This window comes from Daucus carota, chromosome 3 (assembly GCF_001625215.2).
Source record: "Daucus carota subsp. sativus chromosome 3, DH1 v3.0, whole genome shotgun sequence".
NCBI lineage: Eukaryota > Viridiplantae > Streptophyta > Magnoliopsida > Apiales > Apiaceae > Daucus > Daucus carota.
The window spans coordinates 49,682,041-49,707,669 of NC_030383.2; the positions used below are offsets into that span (position 1 = coordinate 49,682,041).

At 34.2% G+C, this 25,629-nt stretch overlaps 3 protein-coding genes and 1 long non-coding RNA gene across 6 annotated transcripts; 2 read left to right on the forward strand and 2 right to left on the reverse strand.

Annotated features, from left to right (window-relative positions):
• The first annotated feature begins 119 nt into the window (after nucleotides 1-119).
• LOC108214014 (uncharacterized) lies at nucleotides 120-12,782 on the forward strand. Of its 2 annotated transcripts, XR_001805444.2 has the most exons (4): nucleotides 120-210; nucleotides 6,609-6,881; nucleotides 7,030-7,154; nucleotides 12,112-12,782. It is a non-coding gene; the product is annotated as an uncharacterized LOC108214014 (long non-coding RNA). The 2 variants fall into 2 exon arrangements; XR_010289925.1 differs by having other exon boundaries at nucleotides 6,609-7,154.
• Nucleotides 2,212-6,615, reverse strand: LOC108214011 (L-Ala-D/L-amino acid epimerase). 2 transcript variants are annotated; one of them, XM_064089260.1, is made up of 9 exons: nucleotides 6,472-6,615; nucleotides 5,749-5,856; nucleotides 5,166-5,503; nucleotides 4,911-5,021; nucleotides 4,386-4,602; nucleotides 3,960-4,293; nucleotides 3,134-3,195; nucleotides 2,936-3,008; nucleotides 2,215-2,432 (listed from the first exon to the last, which is right to left on the reverse strand). In XM_064089260.1, coding segments are annotated over exons 3-9 (909 nt in total). In that variant the 5' UTR covers nucleotides 5,277-5,503; nucleotides 5,749-5,856; nucleotides 6,472-6,615; the 3' UTR covers nucleotides 2,215-2,431. The 2 variants fall into 2 exon arrangements, with proteins under 2 accessions (XP_017241280.1, XP_063945330.1); XM_017385791.2 differs by having other exon boundaries at nucleotides 2,212-2,432; nucleotides 5,166-5,856.
• A 2,086-nt stretch (nucleotides 12,783-14,868) lies between the features above and the next one.
• LOC108212625 (L-Ala-D/L-amino acid epimerase) lies at nucleotides 14,869-17,951 on the reverse strand. The gene is made up of 7 exons (XM_017384347.2): nucleotides 17,589-17,951; nucleotides 17,366-17,476; nucleotides 16,808-17,024; nucleotides 16,382-16,715; nucleotides 15,790-15,851; nucleotides 15,595-15,667; nucleotides 14,869-15,107 (listed from the first exon to the last, which is right to left on the reverse strand). Coding segments are annotated over exons 1-7 (1,146 nt in total). The 5' UTR covers nucleotides 17,937-17,951; the 3' UTR covers nucleotides 14,869-15,106.
• Nucleotides 17,952-21,953: 4,002 nt separating this feature from the next.
• LOC108213357 (lipid phosphate phosphatase 2) lies at nucleotides 21,954-24,812 on the forward strand. Its single transcript, XM_017385146.2, has 8 exons — nucleotides 21,954-22,110; nucleotides 22,555-22,772; nucleotides 23,156-23,243; nucleotides 23,340-23,449; nucleotides 23,553-23,646; nucleotides 23,929-24,117; nucleotides 24,223-24,282; nucleotides 24,585-24,812. Exons 1-8 carry the CDS (start codon nucleotides 22,023-22,025, stop codon nucleotides 24,704-24,706), a joined length of 969 nt encoding a protein of 322 aa, XP_017240635.1. The 5' UTR covers nucleotides 21,954-22,022; the 3' UTR covers nucleotides 24,707-24,812.
• The last annotated feature ends 817 nt before the right edge of the window (nucleotides 24,813-25,629 follow it).

Sequence of the window (25,629 nt, forward strand, 5' to 3'; positions counted from 1 at the left end):
GGGCTTGGATGTTTCAAGTAAGTAGTAGATATTAGATTTTTCCTTGTCATCAGAATTTGATGCAGTTTTCAGTTATTTTTGGCGATTATGAGCTATATAAAAGGTAGTATTATCACAGATATATTGACCTAGATTCCCCATTTCATCTGTCAAAAGAACCGGTGATTGAGGGTTATAATGAACAATTCAAGAGGTCCAGCGCTCTCCCAGGTACTCATTGAAAACTAAATTGAAAAATTCAAGTCTCATCCACTAACCCTTTACCCTGTTCCTTCTTTATTCTCCGTAGTTAAAATGGCTATTCGCCTCTTTACTATGAAAAGACTATATTGCTGATATATGATGTCTTGTTAGGTCTTTATATTGCCTTTTAACCAGCGAAACAAACCACCGTTGCCTCTGAGATTTGTAAACCTGTAAACAGGAACAGAAACTAACCACAGAAAACATGAAAGAGTTACAGATATGAATGCGTCTTCAACTGACAATTGATATACATAACTACAATCAAATTTCACCAACATAACCCTCAATCACTGGATCTTCTGAAAGATGAAATGGGGAATCTAGATCAATATATCTGTGATGATACTATATAGCTCATAATCGCCAAAAACAACCGAAAACTGCATCAAATTCTGATGATAAGGAAAAACGTAATATCTACTACTTACTTGAAACATCCAAGGCCTGCAGCAAGGTGACCAACCCTACTGCAAGTCTACTCTCAGCCATCCCACAAATCATAAGCTCCAAGCCAGATACTTGTGCCAATTCAACAATTTCAACCGATCCAAGTACCCCATAATGTTGAACAACTAAAAGGGTCAGACAAGTATATATTTAAATCTCTTCTCTCTGCCTGTTTTACATTTACAACTATACTCATCAGCTGTCCCAATACAGACATTCAGTTTTAAACCACTAGAAAGGACTTAAGTAAAAGATAGTAGTTTGAGTTATTAGACAGGTTGGTCATAATGTAATTTGCTGTATATACATGCATATGCTCTGCTTATATATCTATTAGTCATCTTTCAGATTCGCACGTCTTTTATATATATGCATTTGTAAGAAACGGATTGTGATCGATGATAATGGAATAACTTTTGAATCACATTTACCCTGAGAAAGGAATTTTCAATAAGTACTCAAATCATCCAACATTACAGAAATAAACTCCAAAGCTATTATACCCTCCGATCTGTGGGAGAAGAACTACATCTTAGTGTGCAGTGAGGTATCTTGTTCACGGATCGTCTAACAAACCTTGATATTATTTTACAATCATTTAATTCGGACAACATGTTCTTGCACTCCTGTACAAGTCTACCAATGTAAGATAGCTTAGTTGATGAGCTTATAATAGCTTGTACAGCTAACAAACAGTGAGTTTCAATTTCACACTTGAGTTACCCAGCTCAATGCCTCCCTTATGCCCAAAACTTCTGCCATCTCGGAATACCTTACCTTGAATACACCGGGACAAAGCTTCAATTGGTTCTCCATTATGGTTGCGTGCTACTAACGAGTAAACTACAGGAATTAGATGCTTCATAGATTGCATATGCGCTTTTTACAATACCAAGAATCAGGTTCGTTGTAGTCGGTAGGGGTTAATATAATAAAGTTGTAGTATCTATTCCCGAACATATCAGCTAGTAAGTCTACATCCCATTGATTCTGCTCAGAGAGAAATAATTAACGAGGAAACTATTTTACCTTTCAGAGCAGCATTCATTGTCTGAATGTATGGATTTTGCGTCTAGCAACCCAAAACACTATAAAAGCTTTAACTTTCTGTTTCACACGCTCACTAATTTCCCATATAAATTTTGTATGTAATCTTGAAGCATTAAAGCCCGAACGGGAATTTCTTGCCACCAAGGAAGTTATGACCAATTTTATTAAAGTTTTCCGAAACAGGGGATTGGGGTAGATATACATTCACATCTATTACTCAAGAAAGATATGAGCAATGCGTCCGAAATAAATTAAGAGATAGATATTGGCCACAAAAAATACTGAAATGTCTCTGAGTTCAGTATTGGGTGAGGTAGGTCGGATTCTTCACAGACACAACTTTGCTTCTGCACGTTACACAACATTGATTCCAGACCTATTATTTTCAAACATCTCACAAAGTGATCTTATATTTAACATGTTTCATACTCTTACCCTAAGATTTGTTCCACGAAACGATGAAATACATTCCACTTTAAAAGTGGAGAGAATTTAAATCAGATTCAGATTGTTCAAAATGTGATAGGTACAGGAAAGGCACAGATCAATGAAACTGTCTCTGTATATTTCCCAGAAACATGATACATATATGTTATTATTGTAAGAAAACAACTCCTCCACATTTTAACCTCGCAACACTAAAAAGTAGTCCCACCAGAAAATTCTTTGCTAGCTTCTGAATCTGACATCTGCAAAAATGTTTATAGGCTGATTTAGCATATTGAATATAAATACATATATCAACCTATAGTTGGCCACCTTATTGGTAGCTACTAGCTAGTAGAATGATGAACAGTCTAAGTTAGAACTGTAGCTAAAGTCGGAAAATCATATTATATTTATATACATAAACACTAGTGTATAGAAAAGCTCTCTTTCATTTTACATGATCATGTCAAAAACTCACAAACACGATTAATGAACTTGGATCCTATGAAGGGACGAATTTGGCACAAGATAAAGAGTGATAGCAGTACTAGTGTTTCATATGATTCCAATAGCACCAGTTCAATAGTAGAAAAATTAAATTTCAGGACGTGAAGCTAAATAGAATATATTGGGCATTTTTCATTAAAAAAAACCTGGACTTCCTGAAGCTAAACGAACCAGCTTGTATATGACTTATGAATTAAACTGATATTGCATGCAATGAACATGAAGGCATGTAAAAGAATCCGAATGGAGAGCTTACCACATAATATTGTCCCAATCGAGAAAACACCCGCTGCCTCTGGCATTTGGAAATCTGTACACAGGACCATAAACTATAGCCAAAAAAAAAGTTTGAGATTGCAATTTGACTGTAGCTGAAACTAAGTCGGAAAAATGAAAACGTGTTTTTAATTTTTATCATTCATAAATGAACTTCAGTAGACAAATATAATCTTACCTTCACAGCCCTTGACAACTGGATCTTCTGATAAATGATGTGGTGCATCCAGGTCAATGAATCTGTACGAATGTATGTTTATTCAAGTCATTATCATCTAAAACAAACCAAATCAACAAATTTGACCCAACCAGGAAGTCGGATTTGAGGCTATATATCATCCCTGGGACCATCTCTAAACCAGGAATGTATGAGGTACATTATTTATTAGAGTGCAGTCGTTTGGATGGAACTGATTTAAATTTGTACTAATTAGGTCGAGAATGTGTATAATTTGTGTTTCTGTCATCATTCATTTCTAAACTATTTGAACAAGAAATCTAATCCAAATGATTTGGAACGAATGCTTCATTCCATTTCTTCCCCGCTTCTTAAAAATTTAGGCTCGTCCATGGTGATTTAGTATTCTCTCATACATTCATCTTTTTCATTTAAATTTCTTTATTGTTTTCCCCTCCATTCTCCCATAATTCCATTCCATATCCAAGTGAATGCAACCTTAGAATGTTACATTCTTCACAAAAGCAGGTCCTGCCCGTACACTGTATAAAGTTACACTAATTTTTATTTTATAGTATAAATAGGTAAAATTTATTCTAAATGAACATTTGGCACCAAATATGGAGTATAATAATATTCACTGGAGTGTAATTTTTATTATCATAAAGTTGGGTTGTTATTATAGAGTTACTGTGTTGGGTTGGATATGCTCTTATCAAGTTTAAAAGAAAATTTTTAACTAAAATAAATTGGCTGGCAGAAACCATGAAGTGGATGTGAAAGTACATTTTTAAATTCCTGAAATGTTGGAACACCAATTACTTACTTGAAACATCCGAGCCCTGCAGCAAGGTTACCAGCAAAGCCCATTGCAATTCTAGTCTCAACCATTCCACCAATCATCAAATGCAGGCCAGATGCAAGTGCCAACTCAATTACTTCAAGGGCGCCTAGTACCCCTAGTTTGGCAAGCTTGATGTTTATGACATCTGCTAGATTTTCTTCAACTATCTTCTTTAAATCAGCTAAACCCCGACAACTTTCATCAGCGGCAATGGACACCCCGTATTTTTCTTTTGCAATCTTAGTAACACGACCAAGACCTTCCCAATCATCCTTGTGAACTGGCTGTTCAAAAAGAGCTGGAGTCAACTTCATCTCTGCAAATATATTGAATTCTTAGAAAACCAAACATTATAAAAAAAATTGTAACAACAGCATAGATTAGTTTTGACAAAAGTCAAATTCCTACCATGTAATGTCTCAAGAACCTGAATAGCTTCAGTAGAGGTGTAACCTTCATTAGCATCTAAGATAAACGCGCAATCAGGGTGGGCGGCACGTATTGCTTGAAGCACTTCAATGTCTGCTTTCAAATTCTTACCCACCTTAAGCTTCAAGGTTTTAAATCCCTTTTCGCGAAACTGTGAAGCCAATTGAGCAGCTTCCACAGAAGAAACAATTGGAATCTATGCATAAAAAATTTTCATATGCAGTTACAAATTCAATAGATAAATTATATGTTTATGTTAGACAGTAATTACAAGAAAAAACTGTAACATTGCACATCAATTTGATATAGGCCCTACCCTTCCAGGTTATTGGTTCTAATATGGGCTCAACATTGACACTATAAGAGAAGGGGTAATAATAACATCATGAGCAATGTTCAACCAACTAGTGCCAAAGTATGTTTATGAATCAACTTATACTTTAAAGACTCCTAAAAAACATCGATAGGATAAAAACTACTACAAAGAAATAAACAGAAACTGACTGTCATATCTGTGGTTATTGTGTTTGAAACACCACCAAACAATCTCCACAAAGGCTTGCCAACGCTATAAGAAACTGCATCAATCAGAGCCATCTCAACTCCTGCTCTAACCTTCAATTAATCAAACGAAAATATATAACTAGAAATGCATAGAAACTCAAAGATAATCTCCAAATACTAAAATTAATTCAAAAGATATATATAACACATATATGTCCATATATATATAATAACTTGAAACTCTGTGCCACTTACCGAAGCAAATGCATGCCCTTGTAGAATGCTACCAACCTTTCCCAACACCAAACCCAGAGTCATAGGAGGACTCCTCTTCAAAGATTCACATGCTTCCGCAACCTTTGACATAGCCAACGGCTGATCCTCGGCAGTTATAGGAGGGAGAATAGGAGCCTCACCCCACCCAACACATCCATCAAACAACTCAATCCTGATAGCCACATTACCAACTTTTTCAATCCTTACAGTTGCAGCAGTAATAGGGGAAATCAAAGGGACATTTAAGGCTTTTCCTTCTGCCTTCTGCACGTCAACTATGAATGTCTCTTTCAAATTCTTGAACCCAGAATTTGCATCTGTCGCCATTGTCCTCCGATATATCAAAAATGTTTAGCAGACAAGATATTACACTATATGTATTTATATGTTTTTTTCGGAGTGGTGTAAGTGCACACATACATATGCAACGACCAGGTGCATTCTCTAATTTTAATCAGGGTAAGGAATGAGTTGGATCCCAATAAACTTATAAGAAAACTATAACACTAACAGTCAAGGGATATTAACAAAAACAGACCGATCGACAACACATTTTACCTACCTCTGTTAGATTTCCTGGTAAACAACCTGTTTCATTGATAGTTTTCATCTCAGTGAAGCCCCTCAAGAAGCTTTTCTTGCTTGTACTCTGCAACCTTTCCTTGTTTTCCTAGAAAGAAAATTACATGAAACACAACAATTAAGGAACTAAAATTAATAAATAATGACACAACGAGGAAAAAAACTTAGGAGAAAGTTCTTCCAATTTAGAAATCTTAACACAGTAACACACCAAAAAGGCAAGGATATATAAAGAACTTGTACAAATTATCAAGGAAACAAGCCAGTGAACAACCATTTTGGGTTATTAATGCCTAATTCGCAACTAAGAACAATAATAAGTTTTACTTACAAGAGTAGTTAAAGTTCCGCAAATTAGTTACAGTATTATTTACCTATTCACTGAACAAGCTATCCCACCAAGTAAAGTGCTAATATATTTTCTGGAAATATTACACATATCTTCACTTACAATAGTTGTTGCAAAAACTGCGAATTATGTTTAGTAATTCATTCATGATAAATCAACCACCACATGAAGCCATACTCCACGTCTCCAACACTGCAATCTATAGCAAGCAGCCATGCAATCTCACTCATCAACCCTAATTAAAAACTTTATTGCATGACCTAATTACTAACTTCAATGATCAAGAAATCGGTCATTCTTAATTTGTGATGTATATCAAGTGAAAATCGCAAAAAAGAAAAATAGACAAGTTACCTAGCAGACAAGTAATTGCTTTTGGTATTGCAGCTTGGCAACACGTTCTTTGAGCTCTGTTACATATTGCCTTATACTTCTAACATTCTCTTCAGCTGCGTTTTGTAACATCTTTTGCATTTTCTTCATGTTAACAGAACTTGTACGGCGATATGGAGTACCTTCCTTTGATGAAACATCACCAGCATCCTCACTCTTTAGTGGAGCATCTTTTCCCGAAACTAATAGAGTTTGATTATAACAATCAGCTATTGCTTCATAGGCTTTTGTGTTTACAGAATTTTCTTTTCTCATTCTGAAACTGTTAGAACCATAAATAGTATTGAATTACAGTATTCTTCTTGCCTTTGCAGCAATACTCCTAAAATATAGCAAATGTACAAAGCTATCGATTATAGACTACAATGCAGGTATGCATATTTGTCACTTCAGAGTATACATATCCATCACTTTTTTTAAAGAATGCAGGTCCCAGAACCTTGTGTGCCTGAATAATTGGTAATACACATGACAGAAAAACAATTGACATAACAATATTGTTCATTTGACTGAAAACAGAGACACATTAGCTGGTCTTGTAGAACATTTTCAGATACATAGAATTTCCTGTATAGCAGCTGGACTTGTATTTGATGTCTGGACTACACTGCTTGGATGACTGGCTGGAGTCCGAATACCAAGAGGTAAATAGGAACCTACATTGTAATTAAAATAAAAAAGGGATTTACATATGTACTTGTATAAAAATTATGGCATTGAGAGTAATCATCAGAAGGGGGCTTCATATTTTAAACATACGTGATGATTGAGCTGAATTTTGAAAATCACGGCTAAGATGACTGGCTGGAATATACCAGTGCGTCCAGTAGAAATCTGAATAGTGTTCTGATCACTGTTTTCACCCAAATAAGAACCAGTTGTTTCAGCAAATCATTTCTAAGTTAGTTCTCTTAGCTCAAGGCCAAATTATACACAACTGATAAAGATAGCAATGCAAGACCAAGAAAAGTTACGCTAATTCATTATGTTATAATTTTATGTGCTTTATTAAACAAAATTTTATTCATTTGAATGACTTGCTCAAGGGCTTTCAATTCATGTGCATGTAAATTGTAATTACTCTGACTTGTCCTTGATCTCCAATGGAGAAACTATGTTCTACGCTAATGAGTATGGAATGCATATAGATCCAGGGGGAAGTAAAGCATTATAAGTAATGGATTAGAATCTAAATCAAGAATAAGATTGGCCGTGCCTATTCATTGGACAAAAAATATTCTCCTAGACTAAATTCCAATTTCGGTTTCTCATAATTTTAGTTAGTTGTATCCAAGTAGTTCCAAAAAGATTGAACTATAATATCATATATCTATATAGCTTCTGCTCAATTTATGGTGAGATCTTTATAGTTTTGTGCTTGATTCTCTTGTTCTTCCGTTCTATATCGACTGCTTCATTAATTTGCGACTGGATTTAACTGAAATGTCTATTAAGTGAATACCAAGCAAGACTTTTATTTCTACAAAGAAAACCGGCTACAGCCTAAAGATTACAAATTTCCTTATTTCTTATTTTATGTATGTTAGATCAAGGATATATTTAGGTGTTACCCATGAGATGCTATCAATAAATTGCTCAACTACTCGTAATTAATAATTCTAAACATCTCATTACATGTCAATTACACCAAAATCCACACATCCAAAATGGCTTTCTTAAAGAGTATCCTTCCCGAATCTATGGCATTCTTACACTTTTACATGTTGAGGATCCTAATTTTAACTCATTCAAGTTTGTTTGTGTTACTTTCAGTTCAAACATTAGATCACAACTGTGTTCTACATCACAAAGGCATATGAACAAATATTATGCATACCAATATACAGAACAGAACAACAATGTCAAACAAATATACAGAGGTAGTTTGTTTAGCATTCTGAAGTGTCACTAAAGCAAACAAAAAACCCTAATACAACTGGAACATACCAGTGCGTCCCGTAGAAATCTGAATAGTGTTCGGATCACTGGTATGTGTTGAAGAAGAAGATAGAGGACCCAAAGGAACGCGCTTACAACCTATTTGTGATTAAAACAAAAACTTACAATATGAAGAACTTACCAAACATCTAGGACAGAGAGGAGAAAACGACACACAATCTGTAGAGAGTTACCTCTAGTTTCCATTGATTACAGTTACGCAGAGTTGATTTCGTAAAGATTTAAAATTTAAATTGAAGAAGAAGAAGCGGTAACAGCATCTCCAATGGTGCTCTTAAATCACTCTTTAAAATATAATATAATATTTGGCTCATAGTGAATTAAAACATTGAAAAAGATTTCAACTCCAATGCTCTTCTTTGTACATGCTCCTTATTCATATTTTATGCATATAAATGAGAGGGAAAAGTAAAAAGAGAGAGATGTTGGAGGTAAAGTTGGAGGGAACTAATATTATATTCATGAAAAAAAGTTAAGAGCTCTTACATGCTCTTTAAAAGAGAGGAGAGATGATGAGCTCTTAAATTTTTAAAGAGCTTTAAGGAGCCCATTTGAGCTCTAATTTTTGCTTTGCTCTTTAAATATGAAGTTAAGAGCTTATTTAGAGAGTCCCTCGGAGATGCTCTAAACATGAAAAAAACTAAACTGTGGCTAGAATCACCTTTTGCTAGAAAATGGCCCCAATCTCAAGTATTCTTGAGTTGGGGCCCAAAATAACAGAATTTAAAAAATTGGCCCACAATCTAGAGTTTTCAATCATCAATATACTTATATAAAGGAGAAGCGAGGGGCGTGTAGGTGGCGCGTCTCATATCGCTCCGTTCTATTTTTCTAATTTTCTGGAATTTTTGGATAAAAAATATCAAAATTTAGAATTACCTTTTTTAGATTCGGGTATATTACAAGCAAGTTTCAGAATCTGATTTTGTTTAGGTGGCGTGTCTCACATCGCTCCGTTCTATTTTTCTAATATTCTGGAATTTTTGGATAAAAAATATCAAAAATTAGAATTACTTTTTTTAGATTCGGGTATATTACAAGCAAGTTTCAGAATCTGATTTTGTTTCAAATTATTTATGGAATATAGTAACTTGATTATGGAATATAGTAACTTGAAAGTTTTAATCTGATTTTGTTTCAGATTATTTAATTATGGGAAAAAGTAGCACACAAGTCTCTCTGCATCTATAAATACCCCTATAGTTTATAGGGTTTTGGATCATCTAAACACAACCTCCTCCCTCTCAATACCACAACCCTACCTCTTTCTGGTGATAGTTCTTTTACTCGATTTCTAACTCGGTGGTGCCGTTCTTCTGCAACGATAAGTGAAGGTTGTTTATACAATATTAAAAAAATAAAGGTTGTTGTAAGCAAAGGTAGTTATAGACCGCTATGTTGGAGTCGACAAATCCAAACACGGGAAAAGAATATAGTCTTGACATGATATTGATGAATGATATCAATAAATTAACTATTAGTGAGATATGTTTGTTGGTTATTCTTTTATAATATTTGTTTTGTTCATCGGGCATGTTTGTTGTTGTTAATTTTTATATGATTTACTTTGTATAAAGAAAACAATTATTCATGCATTATTTGTTTGCTCCGTTCAAGCAACTTTTAAGTGAAGGCTATTTATACAATATTAAAAAATAAAGGTTGTTACAAGCAAGGGTAGTTATAGACCGCTATCTCATGGATTTAAGTTAAATGTTTTTGTGCACAATCATCCAAAAAAATCGGAGGAAGGTGATAATGTAAGAACATGATTACTTAAAAAAAACCACAAATAAAATTAAGATTCGTCGTGTTTTAAATTGTTAACTACGTGTTTAAATTTATTTTCATATTTTCATCATGAATTATAGTCCAATTTTGCAATTTTATATATCAATATTGGTATTATATCAAGATTTTTATAATATAAAATTTATTTATTCTATAAATATTAATTTTGAAACATTAATATACCTTTTATAGACAACCACAAAATTATTTTATTTTACAAATATTAATATTGAATCATTAATATAATTTTTATAGGCCGCCGGCGCCGCAACGCGCGGCTTCTCAACTAGTTTTAAGATGAAAACTCGATCGTATAGAGTTTTGCGTCGTGTAAGCGTTTGTTAGGTCTATATCATAATATTTAGGGCATTAACACGCCCAACCCCATTTGTGTACTCAGAGCTTTCTTCCAATATAACCCATTTAAGCACAGATTATTCATGAAACTAATGTATAAAACATATATAAGACCTCCCAAGATTAATATAAAAATGTATAAAACATATGGAACCGGATACGGGTCTGGTCCGGATTAAATAGGTCTATCCGCGAATTCAATAAAAAGACATGTCTGTCCCTAAGTGGTGTGTTATGTCCTCGAGTGGTGTGTTATGAATAAAATAAAGAAGGGCATAGTTTGTCTTTTGACAAATCCTTTGCATCCATGAATTAGATTATAGATAGAGTTTTACTCCAATGGAAACCTTCTTAATCTAGAAACTAAAAATCAAACTCGAATATCACTGAATCCCAAAGCAAATACCACTAAATTCTTAAACAACTCCATCTCCACTTCCATCTTCACCAACCCCACCTCCATCTTCACCAACCCCACCTCCACATCCGCCACTACCACCACCTCTGTCGTCGCCTCCTCCATAACCACCACCACCTCTATGCCGCCCGTCCACTCCATAACCATGCACCACCTCCATTATTTCTTTAACAACACAATCTCCACCTCCATCTTCACCAGCCCCATCTTGGTTGCTGCTTCAACCTCCTTCAGCCCCGTTCATACTTCTTTCGCCACCTCGGCTCAACTTCAAAACGCGGTGGAGCCGCCACTATTCCGGCAACGCTCCAATCCCCTACTTCAAGCCGCCCAGACCTCCGCTACAAACATCCCTCCTCCGTCTCCACCTTCACCTCCACCATCTGAATCGAAAACATGAACAGATCTGAAGATTCTGAGCAGTTTCTGGAACATATCTGGAGATTCTGGGCAGTTTCTACTAGTTTTCACTAATTTTTGCAACACATACACTAAATCGTAAAGAGAATATCACTAAATTGTACTGAAAATATCACTAACTTGTATTGGTTTCTAATTTTTATTTTAAGAGTGGTTTCTATTTGATCATGAGCCTATATAGATATATAGATTAGAATACATATAGATATTAGATATATATAGATAGATATATATATAGATAGATATATAGATAAACAAAGCCTATCGACCAGGAAAATAAAGAGAAAACAGGTGATGAAGGGCGTGTTTTGCACTATGAGTAAAGATAAAGGGCGTGTTTGGCTTTACCCGGGGTTTTTCGTTTGAATATTCATTCTGGGCCCGTCTAAACAATTCGCATTTCTTTTCAGTTTTTCACTTTAAAACAAAAAATAAATGTGTTGACATTGTTGAATGTTTTACTACTTTCGACCCTGGAAATTGATTGCTTGGATCCGTCATGTAATAATTAGTTCTTCAGTCGTTGAATTTAGTGACCAATGGTCAGAATTTAAACAAAATATTTAGCACGTCTGGTGCTTTTTTATTATACATTGAAATTTTTTTCAAGTGCCAGGCGGTTTTTTTCTCTAAACACTGAAATTTATTTTTTGTAGATGATTTTTGGTCTTCAAAGATGTTTCAGCATTGCACTGTTGGTCTGCATTGCTTGGAAGAGACATGACAAATTTTTCAATCGACTTCTGATCATTTTCAAGCTGCTCCTCAAGCTCTGCAATGTTACTTCCTTCTGAGTGAAGTCTGGTTATTTCATTCTTGAGGTTGGCACTGATACTTTTGTTAACAGAAACAACACTTTCGACTTCAACTTCTTTAGGAGCTGGTCGAACTGCACACATGTCTCTAATTTCTGCTTGTAGCTTAGCAATTGTTTCTGCAGCATCCTGGTTACCTTGTCTATGGCAAGCCACCTCTTTCTGCAATACTTCCAGTGCTCGATTTGCTTCCTCACCAAGCTGTTCCTGGAGGTGTTCAAGCTTTTTGATCTCATGCATGAGTGTGAATGGAGCAGTGGAGGACTGCCTCATGGTCTGTCTTGCCATTGTATTTTTTGACTCAGAAAAATTTAAATCTCTTCTCTCTGCCTGTTTTACATTTACAACTATACTCATTAACTTCCCCAATACAGACATATTCAGTGTAAACCCTGAAGATCACTTAAGCAAAAGATAGTAGTTTGAGTTAGTAGACAGGTTGGTCATAATGTTTTGCTGTATATACATGCATATGCTATGCTTATAAATCTATTAGTCATCTTTCAGATTCACACGTCTTTTATATATATGCATTTGTAAGAAACAGATTGTGATCGATGATAATGGAATAACTTTTGAATAACATTTGCCCCGAGAAAGGAATTACTCAAATCATCCACACAGAAATAAACTCCAAGGTTATTATACCCTCCGGTCAGCAGGAGAAGAACTATATCTCACTGTACAGTTAGCTATCTTGTTCACGGATCATCTAACAAACCCTGATATTATTTTACAATCATTTAATTCGGACAACATGTTCTTGCACTCGTGTACAAGTCTACCAATGTAAGATAGCTTAATTAGTTGATGAGCTTATAATAGCTAATAGCTTGTACAGCTAACAAACTGTCAGTTTAATTTCACACTCGAGTTACCCAGCTCAATGCCTCCCTTATGCCCAAAACTTCTGCCGACTCTGGGATACCTTACCTTTAATACACTGGGACAAAGTTTCAATTGGTTCTCCATTATGGTTGCGTGCTACTAACGAGTAACTACAGCAGTTTGACGCTTCATAGATTGCATATGCGCTTTTTACTGACTCCTTTTTCCAATAGCAAAAATCAGATTCGTTGTAGTCAGTAGGGGTTAATTCAGTCAAGTTGTAGTATCTATTCCCGAACATATCAGCTAGTAAGTCTACATCCCATTGATTCTGCTCAGAGAGAAATAGTTAACGAGGAAACTATTTTACCTTTCAGAGCAGCATTCATTGTCTGAATGTATGTATTTTTTGCGTCTAGCAACCAATAATACTACTATAAGAGCTTTTAACTTTCTATTTCACACCTTTACTGATTTGAGTAAATGACAAATCGGTGGCCGAAGTTTGCCAAATTTTACAGAATGGTGGCTGGATTTTGAAAACTATGGAATGGTGGCTAGAGTTCAGTTCCGCCTTTTAAAAAGGTGGCGGCCGTGACGCTCCGTTAATTTACTCTGTTAACTCTAACAAATAAAATTAAAAAGAAAAGGGTAGAAAAAGAAAATCACCCCAAAACCCTCTAAAAATAGTCTCTTACCTCCATCTCTGATCTCCTCCCTCATATTACATTTTCTCTCTCTAGCAAAAATATTTTTGCACAGCAAAATTGAGAGCAGGTTGTAAAATGTTTTTTAAGTGTGGTATGAAACTGGGTGGTTTATGGACCTCATAGCTTCTAAGTGATGTATGCACCTGATAAACTAAGGCAGAAAGGAACTCTTAACACTTAAAAGCACTTAACAAACAATTTAGGGAGGTTTTTAGAATGAAGAAGTAGATTTTCCGTGTTATAAGAACATTTCGGGGGTTTTCATGATGTTGAATATTAAGAGACGATGTTTTCATTGGCAGCCAAAAAGATTTGTGTGCAAGCTATTGAGTCGAAGCTATGGAGCAGTGTGGGCAACTACCTCGCCACCCGCCGGGGCCTTGTCAATAAGAATGCTACTCAGTGATGATAGTGGAGACGAAAAATGGGTAGCTACCGCTAATAACTTGCCGAAACACTGGAAGGCTGGAGGAACATACGACACAGGAGTACAAGTTAACGACCTATATGTAAGCACATAAGAATATGTATGTAAGCAAATAAGAGTTTTCAAGACGAAACAAGAGAAAGTTGAGAGTTTTGGATTTGGGGATAATCAATTGAGAGTTTTAACCTGAAACCTGCATTTACCCTTCCTTTTTTTAAATTTTTTTTGAGTTAACAGAGGAAATTAACGGAGTCTCACGGCCGCCACCTTTTTAAAAGGCAGAAGTGAACGATTCTGTAGTTTTCAAAGTCCAGCCACCATTTTGTAAAATTTGACAAACTTCAGCCATCACTTTGTCTCATTTACTCTACTAATTTCACATATAAATTTTGTACGGAGTCTTAAAGTATTAAAGCCCGAATGGGAATTTCTTGCTAACGGGAAGTTATGACCAATTTTATCAAAGTTCTTCGAAAACAGGGGATCAGGGTAGAATGTAGATATACATTCACATCTATTACTCAAGAAAGATATTAGCAATGCATCCGAAATAAATTAAGAGATAGATATTGGCCACAAAAACATCTCACAAAGTGATCTTATCTTTAACATGTTTCATACTCTTACCCCAAGATTTGTTCCACGAAACGATGAAATACATTCCACTTTAAAAGTGGAGAGAATTTAAATCAGAATTCAGATTGTTCAAAATGTGAAAGGTACAGGAAAGGCACGGACTGTCTCTGTATATTTCCCAGAGACATGATACATATATTTATTATTCTAAGAAAACAACTCCTCCACATTTTAACCTCCCAACACCGAATAGTAGTCCCACCAGAAAATTCTTTGTTAGCTTCTGAATCTGACATCTGCAAAATGTTTATAGGCTGATTAAGCATATTGAATATAAATACATATATCAACCTATAGCTAGTAGAATGATGAACAGTCTAAGTTAGAACTGTAGCTAAAGTCCGAAAATCTTTCGATAAAATCATATTATTTTTTATTTATATACTAGTGTATAGAAAAGCTCTCTTTCATTTCTCATGATCATGCCAAAAACTCAGAAACACGATTAATGAACTTCGATCATATGAAGGGACGAATTTGGCGCAAGATAAAGAGTGATAGCAGTACTAGTGTTTCATATGATTGCGTATAGCGCCAGTTCAATAGTAGAAAAATTAAATTCCAGGATGTGAAGCTAAATAGAAATATATTGGGCATTTTTCATCAAAAAAACCTGGAATTCCTGAAGCTAAACGAACCACCATATATATGACTTATGAATTAAACTGATATTGCATGCAATGCACATGAAAACATATAAAAGAATCTGAATGGAGAGCTTACCACATAATATTGTCCCAATCGAGAAAACACCCGCTGCCTCTGGCATTTGGAAACTTGTACACAGGACCATAAACTATAGCCAAAAAAATTTGTGAGATTGCAATTTGACTGTAGCTGAAACTAAGTCGGAAAAACGAAAACTGTGTATGTTTTTTTCATTCATAAATGAACTTGAGTAGACAAAGATAATCTTACCTTCACAGCCCTTGACAACTGAATCTTCTGATAGATGATGTGGTGCATCCAGGTCAATGAATCTGTACGAATGTATGTTTATACAAGTCATTATCATCTAAACAAACCAAATCAACAAATTTAACCCAACAAGGAAGTAGTATGTGAGGCAATATATCATCCCTGGGACCATCTCTAAACCATGACACTAAGATAGTGTACACTATTTATTAGAGTGCATTCGTTTCGATTCCATATCCAAGCAAATGCAACCTTACAGTGTAAATGTGACATTCTTCACAAAAGCAAGTCCTGCATGTACACTGTATAATGTAACACTAATTTTTATTTTATAATATGATAAGGTAAAATTTATACTAAATGTACATTTGGCACCAAATATGGAGTACAGTAATATTCACCGGAGTGTAATTTTTATTATCTTAGAGTTGGGTGGTTGTTATTATAGAATTACTGTGTTGGGTTGGATATGCTCTAAACATGTTTAAAAAAAATTATCAACTAAAATAAATTGGCTGGCAGAATAAAATCATTAAGTAGATGTGAAAATGCAATTTTCAATTTTTGAAATGTTGGAACACCAATTACTTACTTGAAACATCCAAGCCCTGCAACAAGGTGACCAGCAAATCCCATGGCAATTCTAGTCTCAACCATTCCACCAATCATCAAATGCAGGCCAGATGCACGTGCCAACTCAATTATTTCAAGGGCGCCTAGTACCCCTAGTTTGGCGAGCTTGATGTTAATTACATCTGCTAGATTTTCTTCAACTATCTTCTTTACATCAGCTAAACCCCGACAACTTTCATCAGCGGCAACAGATACCCCGTATTTTTCTTTTGCAATCTTGGTAACACGACCAAGACCTTCCCAGTCATCCCTGTGAACTGGCTGTTCAAAAAGCACCGGAGTCAACTTCATCTCTGCAAAAATAATGAATTCTTAGAAAACCAAACATTATAAAAAAAATTGTAACAACACAATAGATTAGTCTTGACAAAAGGCAGATTCCTACCATGTAATGTCTCAAGAACCTGAATAGCTTCGGTAGAGGTGTAACCTTCATTAGCATCTAAGATAAATGCGCAATCAGGGTGGGCAGCATGTATTGCTTGAAGCACTTCAATGTCTCCTTTCAAATTCTTACCCACCTTAAGCTTCAAGGTTTTGAATCCCTTTTCGCGAAACTGTGAAGCCAATTGAGCAGCTTCCACCGAAGAAACAATTGGAATCTATATATAATTTTTTTTTCATATCTAATTAAGAATTCAATAGATAAATTATATGTTTATGTTCAACAGTAATTACAAGGAAAAACTGTGAAAAATAAACTTTCATTTGATTATATTAACAGGCAAGAAAAATGTGTGGAACTCAATGAAAAATTAACCTAATTTGATAAAGAGTAGTCGTGGACTTTATAAACACAAACAAACAACATCGACTATAAGACCCGTATTTATAATATGAGTGACCAATATTCAACCAACTAATGCCCAGGTATATTTATAAATCAATTTATATTTTAAAGACTCCAGAAAAAAGACTATAAAGAAATTAAACGGAAACTGACTGTCATATCTGTGGTTATTGTGTTTGAAACACCACCAAACAATCTCCACAAAGGCTTGCCAACGCTGTAAGAAGCTGCATCAATCAGAGCCATCTCAACTCCTGCTCTAACCTTCAATTAATCAAAAGAAACTATATAACTGGAAATGCAAAATCTGAAAGATAACCTTCAAATACTAATTTATATATATATTTTTTTTAACTTGAAACTCGGTGCAACTTACCGAAGCAAATGAATGGCTTTGTAGAATGCTACCAACCTCTCCCAACACTAAACCCAAAGTCATAGGAGGACTCCTCTTCAAAAACTCACATGCTTCCGCAACCTTTGACATAGCCAACGGCAGATCCTCGGCAGTTATAGGAGGGAGAATAGGAGCCTCACCCCACCCAACACATCCATCAACCAACTCAATCCTGATAGCCACATTATCAACTTTTTCGATCTTTACAGTTGCAACAGTAATAGGGGAAATCAAAGGGACATTTAAGGCTTTTCTTTCTGCCTTCTGCACGTCGACTATGAATGTCTCTTTCAAATTCTTGAACCCAGAATTTGCATCTGTCACCATTGTCCTCCAATGTATCAAAAATGTTTACCAGGTGAGATATTACACTATATGTATTTATATGTTTTTTCCGAGTGGTGTAAGTGCACACATACATATGCCATGACCAGGTGCATTCTCTAATTTTAAATATCCTAAAAAATGAGTTGTATCACACTAAACATTTTTCTTTAATTTTAATTATCATATATTCATCAATTAATTGGATAACGGTTACGAGAAATGAGTTGGATCTCATTACTTTTTTATCCTTTTATTTTAAATATAATGTACTCATGTGTAAGAGAATGAAAAATGAGCTGGATCCCACTAAACATTTTTATTTTAATTTGATTATCATATGTTCACGAATAAACTCATCAGTTGATTGGATAACGCTTATAATTAGGAATGAGCTGGATCCCACTGCTTTCATTTATTTTAGGAGGGTGTATTCGATTGATATTTTAATTGATTGTTTTTAATATATGGATTTTAAAGGATTGTATATGATCTTAATTTTGTGCGGATTCTTGATAAATTGTCATAGATTTGGTATAGATTTTTTATGATTTAAGCACAGTACTTCAAAATATTGTCATGGATTTTGGTGTGATTTCAAAAAACTTAAAATACCTGAGAATTCTACATAATCCATCATTTTATGAAATCCAAAAAAATCCATCAGCATTTGAATACCATCAGATTTTAATTATCTATTTATAAATATTCAGAGTGGTGTAAGTGCACACATACATATGCAATGACTAAGTGCGTTCTCTAATTTTAATTATCCTAAATGAGTTGGATCACACTAAATATTTTTCTTTTATTTTAATTGTCATATATTCATCAATTAATTGGATAACGATTACGAGGAATGAATTGGATCTCATTTCTTTTTATCCTTTTATTTTAAATATCACGTACTCACGTGTAAGAGAATAAAGAATGAGTTGGATCCCACTAAATATTTTTATTTTAATACTATTATATATGTATCAATAAACTCATCTATTGATTGGATACGCTTACAAGGAATGAGCTGGATATCATGTACTCATGTGTAAGAGAATAAAGAATGAGCTGGATCCCACTAAATATTTTTATTTTAATTTGATTACTATATATATATTAATAAACTCATCTATTGATTGGATACACTTATAAGGAATGAGCTGGATCCCACTGCTTTCATTTATTTTAGGAGGGTATATTCGATTGATATTTTAATTGATTGTTTTTAATATATGGATTGTATGTGATCTTAATTTTGTGCGGATTCTTAATAAATTGTCATAGATTTGGTATAGATTCTTTAGGATTTAAGCATAGTATTTCAAAATGTCATGGATTTTGGTGTGATTTCAAAAAACTAAAAATACATGAGAAATCCACCATTTTCTGAAATCCAAAAAAATCCATCAGAATTTGAATACCATCAGATTTTAATATGAGTTGGATCACACTAAATATTTTTCAATTAATTTTATGTTATTAATATGTGATAATTTATTAGTTTTATGTTATTAATATGAGATAATTAATTGTAATATTTTATGTTATTATTATGTGATAATTTATTATTCAATTAATTTTAAATCAGATTTTTTATATTTCATATATCTTCATCATATGTATGAAAAGAGATATTTGTCGTGTAATTGATTAGAGTTAAAAAGAGTTATATAAAGAATCTTGTTAAAAAAATTTCAAAATATATATTTATAATTTATTTTTTACATCACTACAATCTTTTTCTATAAAATATATATGATAATGTATTATTACGAGTATTTTAGTATTTGAAACTGTTTAAAGAGCCCTTGCTCTTATGCTCTTTCTTCCTAACAACTCTTCTCTCACACTCTTGTCTGTCCTTACACACCCTCTTCACACAAATAAATTAATAGCGAACACAATGTCCCGTTTCATATACTCTCCACGCAACAAGATGATCGGTGCTTTGAGAAAGCGGAGGTTTCCACCGATGATCGTGATTAGAGCTTTCACCATCGCCTGTTCGGTGTTCGCTGATGATTGGGATCGGAGCTTTCACCGCGGGTAGCTCGAGAGGATGAACTTGGCGACAACGAGAGTGGCGAAGAACTGGATGCTGATGTCGAGCTATTTCGTGTTGTAGTAGAGATTGATTAAATTTGATACTAATTGATCGTTGTGTGTGAATGAAATCGAGGGGGGTTAGGGTTTTAATGGGTGTGGTGTTGTGTGTGGTGATTTCTTGATGAGGCTGAAGGTTTGAAGGTTGGTCGCTTTTAGTTAATTTTAAACGTAATTTTCAAAAGATTTTTTCCAAGTTGCATTTGTGGTTGCATATAGGGTTAGGGTTCCTAGTAGTTAGCAGTGGAAATGCAACCACCTTATATTTGAAAATATTTTTTAGGACATAATATATTTGCAATTTGTTTTAAAAAATGACAATATTTTTGCAAAATTTCTTTTAGACTTGGTTATTTTGTGAAAAAGCCCTATAATATACCATTATATAATTTACTTTATGAATAATCTTACTAATATTTTATACTCTTATTTATACGTGATTTTAGAATTAAGGCAGATGGGTGAAAATAAAAGGATTTAGTGATGATTTAACCGTTATATCTAAATTATAATAGAAAATAAAAATTGATAAAACAGTTATGAATTTTATAATAAGCATCATGTTCCATATTTATAAAACCTTCTTTTATTTGATTTTGTATATAAAATAAATAAAAGTCATATTCTAGTTACAAAACTTACTTTTATTTTTGATTTTCACAAAATTTACTTATATTTTGTTTATAATATAAAAAGAATACGTATTTTATATATTTACAAAACCTTCTTCAAACTGATTTTGATCATCGAAAGTCGAGTTTATGATATGAGCACTTGGAATATATGAAATCGAACTATTGTGACAATATCATGGAGACAAACACTATAGCTCTAGTACAGTTGCACGAGCATGATTTTCTACAATGGACAAGTGTCAAGCATACAATTATAATTTGGAGCTCACATAGAGTTGAAGGGTTATTATGGAAAACGATCAGACAAAAAATAACATAATTTATCTTATGGTCCAAATTGACATTATTCTCAATATGACAAATGAAATCCATTGTGCAAAGCTGTTAGGCCGTTTAGAAATTTTTTTTGACATGTGCATGTGTTGCTTATAAAGTCATCACAACTTTTCCATTAATTGTGCTTAATCTTACATCTTTACTGTTTTTATATCCATAGAATATCTCCTATATAAAACTCTAAGAAGAAGTTGAGAATTCTTGTTTGTATACTCTGATTGTAGCAACTTTTTAAATTGAATAGTAATTCAGTTTAAAGTTATATTTGTCTGCCTTGTTATTGTTTAAACTTGCATGTAAATTCGTTCTGTTTTAATATACTTGTTTCTCAGATCCAAGTTAACCGAAAATTTGAAGAAAAAAATCATCACAAACATTCACCTCCTTTGTGTGTTAACTCATTGCTTACATGCTTTGCTATTACAATTTCTTGGCATTGTTTAACAAATTCTTGTAATACTTACTTTTGCTGAAGATGAGTGCTTGGAAGTGATAGAGGAGGATTTGGATGGTGATGATTGCTCATGGTGGTGTTGGAGGAGGTGTTTGTGTTTGTCGCGTGATAGGGATTTATGACTTATAGCGGTGGGTAAGTAGTGCGGGTGATTATGGGGTATGGGGTGATAGCTGGTGTTGAGTAGGCGGTGGTATGTAAAGAAATATGAGATGTTGTTCAAATTCACATTTTAGATTGGGGGTAAATAATTGAAATTACAAAGACAACCATTCTCAGAATACTAGATAATTAATTTGAGAATACATAACCAATCTTTTAAAAATAAAATAATAACTTACAATTGAAATCATCAATATACTAGAATAAGAAAACATATTATTTTACTTATTTACATGTCACGTGTTATTAAAAAAAAACATTAAATGTCTTGTTCAAGAAATAACTCTATCCCGAAATTTGTCACCTTGTGTATGTTTTACAGACATTCAACACCACTTAGTTTTGCCTATTCTTAGAAAATTGTCGAATGGTATTTTAGTTATACAACTCATATATATAACTATGTCTCATGTTCTTTTAATGTTTCAAACCCTCTTTAAATCCTCCGCCCGCTCAACCCCTAATCTCCCTCGCCATTCTGTTCATCGAGGTATATATTTCTTATAATCTTTTATAATTTACTAAATGTATCATCTGCATTTCTGCATGCTTTTGCCATTTTAGACTCTTTCATTAATTATGTACGAAAATTGCTAATGTGATTTATTCGATTCAGAAGCTGATTCTGTGAAAATGGTTGATGGTTAATCACTTAAACTTCTGTTCTATTGATTGTGCTTTCTGTATTATAATGTTCTTGATTCAAATTTCAATATATAAGAATTTCATATGATTCATTATTCTTGAATTAGGATTACCCCTTTTGAAACTATGAATTTATGGATTCCTGGGTGTATATGTACTTCTTGTTATATAGCCAAACAGGATTATAAATTTGATCGAATCTCAATTTAGCATTTTTAGTTGATTAGCTTTGAGTGCTCTGTTGCTGCTTTTTTATTAACTAATTGAGCCATGTTCTTGCTTTGTTTAGGGATGGCAGGGGTTCAGCTGGGAGCTTCGCCACAACCCCGTCTTGGGCAGCTCATAAAAAGGCATCTACATGATTGGCTAATGCTTTTAGTTCTAGGAGTAATAGTCTGGATGCTGAATGCCGTTGAGCCCTTTCATCGTTATCTTTCAGAGGAGATGCTTTCACCGGAAATCAAATATCCTTTCAAGGACGATACAGTCCCTATGTTTGTTGTTCCGGTATGTATGTTCTAATCAAATTTCAGGTTTATTAGTTTCTTATTTCTCAAACAGAGCGGAAAATATTGATACAGCTTGTTTTGTGAAATTTTAAATATTTTGCCCACTGCCAAGTACAGTACAAGACTGAACAATAGAATCTACTATCGAAAGATTAAGCTGGTCATCTATTTTCAAACAAAAAGGAATGAGATAGTAGTTAAACTTGTTTCTGGAGTGAAAGTTTGAGATGGGTCGAATTGACTTACAAAAGTTGAATTTGATTATTAAGCATACATAGATCTAAACAGAAAGCAGATGTACTTTAAAGTCTTGTTACTGTTTGATGGAGTTTATACAAGTAAACTTTTCTGGTACTAACTATAGGTACCATCTGTCAACAGGTTTATGCAGTATTGATTCCTTGTATCATCTTTATCACATTTTACACTTCCAGACGAGATGTTTATGATGTGCACTATGCTATTATGGGTAAGTCCTTGTACATTATCATTCTATTATATGCTGATTTGTATCTATGGCCATCCTTGCATTTTAATAGATCTATAACACCTGTGCAACGTACAGGAATTCTCTATTCAGTTCTGATCACAGCTGTTGTCACGGATGCAATAAAAGATGCTGTTGGCCGTCCCCGGCCAAATTTTTTCTTTAGGTGTTTCCCTGATGGTAAACAGGTACGTCTTCTTATTATTTTTCATGACTGACTCTTTAAGACACTGATTAGAGGTCTCTTGATAAACCAAATCATGGAATTTTTAATGTCCTGTCCAAGTCCAGGTGTTTCAGACTGATGGGGATGTTATGTGCACAAATTTAGAAACAAAAGTCATCAAGGAAGGATACAAAAGCTTCCCAAGTGGGCACACTTCATGTGAGTAGGTGGAGAAAAGCATCATCTTTTATATGCAATAAGATGCACAAGTAACTAACGGGTAAATCTAAAAAAGCACCTAAATTGTAAAACTAATCCAGGGTGTGTGAGTTTTTCATTGGAGGAAAATAGGTGACAGGATGGAAAGTTTGGTAACATTTTTTGAGACGATAATTAATCTTATGTGAACAAAAGCCTCAACTTAGATAGACTAATGAATGAGGAATGACCTGAAAAAAAAATGAATGGAGAATGAATACTATTTTGGTCTCCAATGCACAGGGTCATTTGCTGGTCTTGGTTTCCTTGCTTGGTACTTGTGTGGGAAAATTAAGGTGTTTAATGGCGAGGGTTATGCTGCAAAGCTCTGTATTGTTGTGCTTCCATATCTTGCCGCTGCACTTGTTGGAATTTCACGTGTGGATGACTATTGGCACCACTGGACGGATGTATTTGCCGGAGCACTGATAGGTTATTTTTCAAAATTTATGCAATTGTACCTTCGACTTTATTTCCGACGTGAAATGTTTTTTTTTTGTCAATATTTATATTTGTATAATGGGAATTTCAATCCAGGTTCAATGGTGTCTGCCTTGTGCTACTTGCAGTTTTTCCCATTCCCACATTTGCCCAACGGTAAGTCCGCATCCCATCATCTTGTAAAGATATTAATCCATCCATGTAAAACTCTGGCCTGGAAACCAGCAAGGATCATAAAGAAGAGAACAATGATGCAAATTTAACTGGAAGTCACCTTACCAGGCTCTAAATCGTGCACCACGTAGTATGTGTTTTTCCACAAATAAGGATCAGTATAAGAACCATAACCAATTTACCTCATACACATTTATTTGTGGACCATATTCAGAATTCTGTTGTTTGTGCGTATGTTATTCAATGCCAGCAGCACAAATTTACTCAAATTTTCATGTCAACAGGTTGGGCACCTCATGCATTTTTCGCAGGAATCGAAGATGGCCGAGGCAGCAAAGATGCTGTAGCTTCTAAATCAACGAATGGAGTTGTGGACCTTGAAGGTGGTGGAAAGATTTACTGTTAGTTTGAAACATTATTATGTACTATTACAACAATGCAAATTGATAATCCTATAGTATTGTCAACATTGTATGTCGTTGCACATAGTATAAAATCACCAAATGATCAAATTTCCGTTTTATTCCATTGATTTTTTTCACAAGAGATTTTACAGGAAAAACCAGACAGCCCATCACTGTAAACAGAAATATAAGAGAATTTGGAATCCTCTCTTTAATGTCACACAATACAGTAGAACATTACTACATGTAAAGTGGAACAACAGGTGTATGCTTAGATTAATGATATTCAAATAATGAAAACTGAGAATCCCAAAGTACAACCGTACCTATATAGCTGAAACAGCCCATCACTTCCTCTTAATATCTCAATTCTCAACTAGACATGGCCAACCCCAACCGGACAGTCTGGGGCAGTCGGCATTGGGTTGGTCACGGTCCGCTCTGTAGGAAGGGGACTTGTGGCCGGTCCCTCTGTGCTGAACCGGTCCCGAGTCGGGTTTCAGTTTCTGAACCCGTAATCGCGGATTTATGAGTTGTGATGGTATCTTTATCTTATTTATTTTAAAGAAGTTTATTTTAATTAAAATTTTAAATTTTTATTTGGAGGATCATAACTCATAAATTTTATTAATCTAAGATTATTTTACAAATAATTTGAGAGGAATTCTCTCTGGAAAACGGAACAAACAGCATCGATATAATAAAAAGTTTAATTAAAAATTAAACAAATAATATTAAAATTTTCAACACCGTTAAATTGCTTTACGTTAGACAAAAGTCCGTCAATTAATGTTAAATAAAATTTTATGTCGGCAGTTAAACACCACACCTAATTACTTTTAACGTGCACATCTTGACCTAATAATTTTATCATCCTTAAATTATAAACCTACTTTCACACATATAAACACTATCTCCGTCTCAT